General features: G+C 38.7%; 1 protein-coding gene across 9 annotated transcripts in view; it reads left to right on the forward strand.

Moving 5' to 3' along the window:
- LOC122564034 (WSC domain-containing protein 1-like) overlaps window positions 1–5,304 on the forward strand; it is a 152,579-nt gene extending 147,275 nt beyond the window's left edge. For all 9 annotated transcript variants that reach the window (XM_043718493.1, XM_043718497.1, XM_043718490.1 and 6 more), the window contains 2 exons: window positions 1,391–1,591; window positions 3,547–5,304. In XM_043718493.1, coding sequence (XP_043574428.1) covers window positions 1,391–1,591; window positions 3,547–3,899 — 554 coding nt within the window. In that variant the 3' untranslated portion in view covers window positions 3,900–5,304. The remainder of the gene's footprint in view (window positions 1–1,390; window positions 1,592–3,546) is intronic.
- Window positions 5,305–8,989: the final 3,685 nt, after the last annotated feature.

Genomic DNA, 8,989 nt, shown 5'->3' on the forward strand with positions numbered 1-8,989 from the left:
GACGGTGATATGTTGGTATTCAGAGAGACCTGGGTGTCCTTGTACATGAATCGCAGAAAGTTAATATTCAGGTACAGCAAACAATTAGGAAAGCTGGTTTATATTATAAAGGAATTGGTGACAACAAATAAATGAGCATTACTACAAATATATGGGGCCTTGTTGAGAACGCACCTGAATTACTCTGTATAATTTTAGTCTCCTCACATAGTAAAGGGATATATTTTCCTTAAAGGAACAACAGCAAAAAGTTCACCAGACAAGTTTTTGGGATAGGGGGTTTGTACAATGAGGCGAGATTGAGTAGACTAAGTTTAAACCCTGAAGTTTCAAATAATGAGGAGTGATTTAACTGAACCATATAAAATGATTAAAGGGTCTTAGACGGGTAGATGCTGGGAAGATAGTATCCCCTACTTGACTGTCAAAAGCTGGAGATGTGGGACACGGGCTAGTGACACTCCTGGAATAAAGGTCAGACATAAGGTGAGAATCTTCTTCACTCACATGATAATAGAGCTTGGAAATTCTCCATCACCAAAGGCTGAGGATACTCATTCAAGGCAGAGATTGGTCATTTTCAGATACTAAGAGAATCAAAGGATATGAGAATAATGTGGGAAGATTGAGTTGAAACAAAAGATGAGCTATCATTTTATTAAATGGTGGAGTGGGTTAGAATAATTTACTCTTATTCATATTCCTTATTTTCTTTGAATAGCACTTTGAGAAAATCAATGCCCCTGGACAACTGAAGCCTCTACACTCGAGATATGAATCTTCTGTTTGTTATAACATTTGACTAGACAGATAAATCCCTAAGCATGTCAATTGAAGAAGACATATTTGGCATCTTATTTGCTTTAACATTCACAGAGGAAAAAAAAATACACAGATGTTTATGCAATTTTCAATTGAACCTGACTTGGATACCAATAAAATGTGAACTTATCTAGCCATTCTTTTGTGTTTTTGTCAGCAAAGTAAGTACTGTATTGTATAGAGTCATAGAGACTATACTGGTAATTTTAGTTATCTTTAATACATCTATTTTGTGCAGCCTACAGATATGCTTTTTTTTTGAATTTATGTAATCTAGATTCATTTAGCATTGCATCAGAAAATGCCACAATAGGCAGCATCAAAATAGACCTACATTTGGGATTGATTGTACATAGCATTCCTAATAGATTCGGTACAGCATCAGTGTCATTCAGAAAGGTATTTGCATCTCTCATGGTATACAAAGCAATTATGACAGCATTAAGCCTGAATCCAAAGAAATTAAAATTCCATTTGAATAAGCCATGCATCATTTTCTACAATGTAATATGCAACAGTGCTGTCCATTCCTCAATTGGCAACACTGATTTCTTTATTATTCTGTAAGGTTTCAAAGGGGAAAAAGACTACTGGAAAAGTGGCCGGACTATCTGTATAAAAACTCATGAGAGTGGGAAAAGAGAAATTGAAACCTTTGATGCTGCCATCTTGTTGATCAGAAACCCTTACAAGGCATTGATGGCGGAGTTTAATAGAAAGCGTGCGGGTCATCTGGGATATGCATCAGAACGCCACTGGAAGAGTAAAGGTAAAATAGAACAATGAAAGAACATGAAAAGTGATATACATTACAGACTCAGTGTCAGTGATCATGGAGTCCTTTTGATACTTGTCTTTGTGTCGAGACTGTGTTCATAAGTACACTGTTATGCCTACAATGGTTTGCTGCCACTTGCTGCTGATTCCTTGCTAGTTGGCATGTGCTCAAGCATCAAGTGAAGGCAAGAACTTTCTGAAATGAGCAAACAAATTTCTGAGGGGTTATAAATTCCAATAATGCTTGCATTTCTACAGCATCTTTGATGCAGCAAAACTGTTTCAGGTGCTTCACTGAGGGAGAAGGGAGTGGACACAGTGAAAGAGTTATCTGAAGTGACCGTAAGCTTGGTCAGATGAATTAATTCTCAGGCTCACACTCCCTGCTGAGGTAAAGAGTTCTATGTGAAAAGAGGGTATCAAAAAGACACAGTTGGAATAACTGAATGTGTTAATTTCTGATTGTGGGGAAGAATGGAATGGGAGAAACCTAGATAGTTAGGGTTAAATGATCAGACAGAAAAACAGGAGACATCGGCTAAAAGAAGTTTGCAGAATATTGCACAAATATTGCATTTGTGAATCAGATCTGGAATGAGAAACTCTGAGCTTCAAGTGCCAGTTTTCTGAAAGGCCAATTTCAGAATGACCTCTTGTTGGTTCAGAAAAGTGGCCAAAGAAATTCCTCTGCTGAAACGAGCCACTTTCGCAAAGAGAAGCAAGGGCAAACTACTGAGAAATTCCAACCTCATTTAGGACAACTAGCCTAGCAACCCAGGAACTGGCACAGACCTTGATTCCTCTGGACAAGTGAGCCTGACACTTGAGAGAGTGCAAGGTAGAACGATGGCTAATAATCTTCCTGTAAAGTGCAGTCCCAAGAATGATTGGCCTTTGAGCCAAGTGGTCTAGTGATCCAGAGACCCAGGCTAATGCCCTGGGAACATGGTTGGAGTCTCACCAAGGTAGCTAGTGGAATGTGCATTCAATGAATACATCTGGAATAAAGTTATTTTTAGCATCGGTGACCATGAAACTATCTGGTTCTCTAATATCCTTTTGGGAAGGATATCTGTTGTTTTTGAGAGTGTGTTGCTGGAAAAGCACAACAGGTCAGACAGCATCCGAGGAGCAGGAAAATCGACATTTTGGGCCAGAGCTCTTCATCATTCCTGACCTGCTGTGCTTTTCCAGCTACACACCCTCAACTCTGATCTCCAGCATCTGCAGACCTCGCTGTTGCCTATCTGTTGTTCTTACCTGGTCTGTCTTACATGGGACCCCAGACCCACAAATATGTGGTTGCCTCTTAACTGCCCGATGCAATGGCCTAGCAAGCCACTCAGTCAGGACAATGAGGGATGAACAAATGAAAAAACAGCTTCAGCAACTGATAGAAGCTGAAGCAAAACACAGGTTAGCAATGACACAAAGCAACAATTGGCATTGTTGACAGTTAAGTCAACGGAATGAAACTTAGCTTTGCAGGAGTGCATGTTTAACATTTCAGGCAAGATCGCTGAATGTTTCATGTACTTAGCAAAAGGGAGAAGAGACCAATTGCTGCAACTTTAAAACAACCCCAAATGAGGTGAACTAATTCAGGAGCTGATGCATCCTGAAGCATTTACCTTACCTGTCTGTCTGGTCCTGCTGTAAAACAGAATTGCGGATGCTGGCGCTCTGAAACAAAACAGAAATTGCTGGAGAAACTCAGCAGGTCTGGAAGCATCTGCTTTCTTCCACAGGTGCTGCCAGACCTGTTGAATTTCTCCAGCAATTTTTGTTTTTGTACCTGGCTGTGCACAGAGCTGTTCCAGTGGAGCTGCTGACTTCAAGCAAGAAGTTAGTGATGCTTCTGCAATGCGGGTTAAGTAAACCAATAAGATGAGGATTCATACTGTGATATGCAAAATTGGTGAACAAATTCAAATTTTCTCTCTGCAGAATGGCCTGAATTTGTGAACACTTACGCCCCCTGGTGGGCCTCCCATACTTTGGATTGGTTGAAATATTGCAGTCGAGTGTTGGTAGTTCACTATGAAGATTTGAAGAAAAACCTGTTGCCTCAGTTGAAGCGGATGGTGGAATTCCTGAACATTAGTGTGTCAGATGACAGGCTGTTGTGTGTCGAAACACAAAAGGATGGAAACTTCAAGCGATCTGGGCTGAGGCAGAAGGATTTTGATCCATTCACCCTTGAAATGAAGAGTGTAATTAATAGTTATATAGAAATGGTGGATGAGGCTCTCAAAATGAAAAATCTCACAGGACTACCTGAGGAGTATCTGCCCAGATGATATAGCTAAAGAGGTAAACAATGTATCACCACTTCAAGCCTGAATTCCTAAGTTACTGCCAGGCTGGTAACAGTATTAAAAGAGCAAAAGAGAGCATAAAGATTAGGGTGTTGTAACAAGAATAGATCAATAACCTCACATGCTGTAGAGGACAGGATCTTGGGTCTTGGAGAAGTGTGTCTTATTTAATTGAATTGTGCAACACAAAATATTTTGACCTAAGTCCTATTTTCATGTGTCTCTGGAATTTTTATAGCACAGTTAGATGTCCTGTATCTCTTTCCATTCCAGTATGGTTTCTCACACAGCAAGACCGAAATCCAAAAGTATTTGTGGCCTATTTACAGTAACGTACAATTCAGTTTTTTAAGTCATGTGGAAATACTTTCCAACAACTCATCCAGTCATCCCCATGAGGTGATTGTGAAAATATTGACCATTGCATTACATATGTAAGTTAAATTATACATGAGAAGGGAGCTGTTGACCTTTGTGATTAATGGTCTATTGTAGCAGAGATTCACTTGAAAAGGTTTAACTCTTTGTTTTACTGTGAAAATAGTAACAGAATTCAATGAAATAAACTCAATGAATGATGTCTTCAAGCCTAGAAATTACTGTTTGCTATGAGAATGCATCTGTGTGAAATTCTTCTGTCTGCTAATTTAATGGAAATATTAACTCATTTATTTTCAATTAGTAGACAGAAGAATACCATACAATTGGATCAAATGTTTGGACATTAAAATCAAAGAGTAATTTTTAAGCTGTAATATCTGAAAAATCCAGATCTACTTATACATTTAACACTTTTTTTCCTTTCCTTATTTGTTGTTTAAATTGGATCAACTCATTAATCTCCAGCGCAACTATTTGCTTTAAAGTAAACCCGTAAATGACCTTTCAAACAACGTGATTGAAACTAATTACAACATTTCTGGTTCATGGATTTCCCTGCTTAGTTTCAGGAAATAATTTAAAACGTGACCATGCTGAAGACAATAAGCTGTAAAAGGTGACCTCATGCAGCATGTCTGGTTTTAGTGTTATTATCAGGATTGCATCAAATACCTGATAATACTCACAAAAAGAGAAATTGCTGGAGCAATGCAACAGATCTGGCAGCATCTGTGGAGAGAAAACAGAATTAAAGTTTCAAATCCAGTGACTATTCTTCAGAATTGTATACTAACTGTGGTGGCACGGTGGCTCAGTGGTTAGCACTGATGTCTCACAGTGCCAGGGACCTGGGTTCGAGTGCCACCTTGGGTGACTGTCTGTGTGGAGTTTGCACATTCTCCTCGTGTCTGTATGGTTTTCCTCCCATAATCGAAGGATGTGCAGGTTAGGTGAACTGGTCATTCTAAAAATGCTCATAGTGTTAAATGCATTAGTCAGAAGTAAATATAAGGTAGGGGAATGGGTCTGGATGGGTTACTCTTCAGAGGGTCGGTGTGGACTTGTTGGGCCGAAAGGTCTGTTTCTATACTGTAGGGAAACTAATCTAATCTAAAGAAGGATCAGTGAACTCGGAAACATTAACTCTGCTTTCTTCCCACAAATTTTGCCAGACCTTCCGAGTTTCTCCAATCATTTCTGTTTCAGATCTCTGACATCTACAGCTCTTTGTTTTATTTTAGTAGATAAAACTTTATCCTTACTTGACAAAGTGACCACAATCCCAGTGATTTACTTTGATATGCCTATAGTTAATAGGCTAGGTACAAGTATTTTAGTTGAGTGGTTGGTGCACGTTTTAGGCAGTCGTACTTTTTTCCATTAGAACCAATCTACAGTTGACTCAAAAATGCAGTTGCCAGATTGGCACCTGTACCTAAATTTACAAAACCATTGAATGTACTGTCAGTTCCAAAAAGGAGCTCCGCACATGTTCTGTTCACTTAACAGAATCAGAATTAGAAAAGCACTGGCTGGATTTGCATAATATCCTACTTACTGACCTCTCAGATTTTAATCATCAATAAACTCCAACTCCCACACAATGCTGTTACCTATTCAGAGACGATCCCATTCACCCATCACCCCATTAACTTGCAGTTCCTTCCCAGCTTTCCATCCTCCAATGCATTGCTCTCAAAATTCTTGACTTCATACTGAAATGTTCCTGCTATTCTTTTCCAAGTCCTTTGTCCTTCAAATGTTCCCTGATGGATCCACCTTACCATGAGTGGGAGATCCTTCAGCCATCTCAACTCCTCTCTGAAATGTCCACTCTTTAAAACTCCAACTTGCCTCATCTCTCTCCACCATCTTGAGCTCCCTTAAAACCTGTGGCCAACTTTCTAACTGGATAAAGAAAATAGATAAATGGAAGTTGTTGTGGTTCTTGTTGTTTAAAATCCTTTGCTAACATTGAAAGAAATGGGATCACTGTAATCTTCAAAAATAATCAAACTGCTGTTTGAACCTTCATCCAAGTTGATAATAGGTCACTGACTCAATAACTCACTGAGGCAAGCGTTTCCAAAATTCTTCAGACTACTGAAGGATAACAATGTATCACGCTGCTCAGGCCACTCTGGTCAGTTAGTTGTTATGAGCTAGTTGAATAAGTGCAAATAATTTTGTATATTGGCATGGCCTGGACTGTGGATTAACTGTGTGGTTCTATTCTTGTAATGCAATTTATGACGTGGAAACTGGCCAAACATATTTTAATATAATTCTCTGCTTTCATGCATTCCAATTTGTGAGTCACTATAATATTGTTATTCAAATAATTTTATGGTTATAAATGTAAATAGCATTAACCTTTGCACTTGTTAATGCAATTAACTAAACAGTCACAACATAGGAATTGCAAAGGTAAAAACAAGGACTGCAGATGCTGGAAACCAGAGTCTAGATTAGAGTAGTGCTGGAAAAGCACAGCAGGTCAGGCAGAATTCGAGGAGCAGTAAAACCGACATTTCGGGCAAAAGCCCTTCATCAGGAATAGAGGCAGGGTGCCTGCAGAGTAGAGAGATAAATGAGAGGGGGGTGGAGGTGGGGAGAAAGTAGCATAGAGTACAATAGGTGAATGGGGGTGGGGATGGAGAGGAAGGTGGAGTGGATAAGTGGAAAGGAAGATAGACAGGTAGAACAAGTCATAGGAATTGCAAAGTTGTTTATAGTAGAGATTTATAGCAAATCCTTCTGAATAGCTTATGTCCTCCTGTTTTCTGGGAACAGACACCAAATGAGGTTAGTTTCCAACATGCAGACAACTGGCATGAATTATAAGAATTTCCTTTCTTTTGGGCTGTTAAAAAGTTACCCCTTTGGCATCCTTCCTGATTCTACATTTGTTTAAAATAAGCCATTATGACAGGAAAGCACCAGTGGTCCCCCTCTCTGGAAATTTGAACAGTTCAGTTGTTTCTCAGAAGGCCAAATTAACTTAGAACATCATCCGCCCAAAATGTTGAATTATTTATTCCCTCTAACAGGCTATCAGCTGCGTGTTTTGCCTCTTTTGACTCAAAGCTATTTACCAAGTTTAAAACTGATTAACTTCCAATCTGCTCTTAACGTACAAGACTTTGTAGTCTAATATGAAAGTTCAAGTTATTTTTACCAAAACAAAATTGTTTAATTTAATATGTTTCATGTAATTTGTTTCATATAATACCAAGATAAGCTTTTCATTTCCACAAATAGCAATTTTCTGTTCCAGTATCAGTTAAAAAGGAATGTAATATTTTGTGTATTCAGCAACCATTGTATCGATGGTGAATCGAGTGACGCTGGCAACCCATGCTTCAAGTTAAACATCCAGTTCCTCCACTGCCATTATTGATGAAGTGTAGTTGAAGTGTGAACCAACAAGATATATTGGAGGAACTCATCAAGGCATCTCCTTGATGGATGTAGAAGGACAAGGTCAATAGGTACAGAGGAATATTGTCATCTCCCTGTTCCCTTCTAAGTCACACTATTCTTGACCTAGCCATGTACTGATGTTCTTTCATTGTCAGTAAATCAAAATCCTAGAACTGCCTATTGAACTGCTCTTTGAGAGTACCTTTACCATGTAGACTCCAGCAGTTCAAGAACAAGGACTCCAATCACCTTCCAAATGGCAACTAGGGATGGGCAATAAATTCAGACTTTAACATTCCCAAGGATGAATTCTAAAAGCAAAGTATCCAGTCATCTACTGAGACAGCAAAGAGTATTGAGATCAGTTATTTGAACAGCGATTGGGTATTGACAAATTGGGCTGGTACTCAATTTCCAAATAAGGTGGTTGAAACTTTTAGCACAAATGCAGAATAACAGGTAGCAATTAGGAGGCCAAGAGAGAGAATATCAGGAGGCAGAAAGAGTGGGATGCCATTTCACAATGACCTGCTTTGTTCCAGAGCTAAAATTGAATTTTATCCTCATAAATGCTATTTTTCCACATTTTTCAATTGGGATTTTTCTTGCATTGATTAACTTTCATCATGGCAAGCCAGACAACTAACAAGCCGAAACTTCTTAAAATTATAATCTGACTGCTACGATAATGTTTACTGAATTAGTATCAGAGGAGAAAGTGAGGACTGCAGATGCTGGAGATCAGAGCTGAAAATGTGTTGCTGGAAAAGCGCAGCAGGTCAGGCAGCATCCAAGGAGCAGGAGAATCGTCGTTTCGGGCATGAGCCTGAAGAAGGGCTCATGCCCGAAACGTCAATTCTCCTGCTGCCTTGCTAAATTGCTCAAACATTAAGGGCCATATAACATCATAGAGCAAAGCAAGTGCAAAACCACTGTAAATGTCACATTCTACAGATTTAGCAATCTAAAGACTTAACCACTTTTCCATCTACCCTGGATCAGATGCACACTATTGTTTACAAATTAAATATTCTTATTTTGATAGTTAGCATGTTTTACAATTCACGTGTAAAAAGTTACATTTGTACATGTTCTCATCACAGGAGAAGAGCTAATGGTTTAAATTTCATTTTTTTTTTCTTGTTTTATTCCATAAGTATCAAATACAGATGATAATGTGTTTATTTTTAAGGTTTGAACCTTTGGATTAAAGCTGAGCCACAAAAAAAATAAATCTACTAAATTAATGAAATGCCATTAGAAGCTTT

The sequence above is a fragment of the Chiloscyllium plagiosum genome, chromosome 28, assembly GCF_004010195.1.
Source record: "Chiloscyllium plagiosum isolate BGI_BamShark_2017 chromosome 28, ASM401019v2, whole genome shotgun sequence".
In the NCBI taxonomy this organism is placed as follows: domain Eukaryota; kingdom Metazoa; phylum Chordata; class Chondrichthyes; order Orectolobiformes; family Hemiscylliidae; genus Chiloscyllium; species Chiloscyllium plagiosum.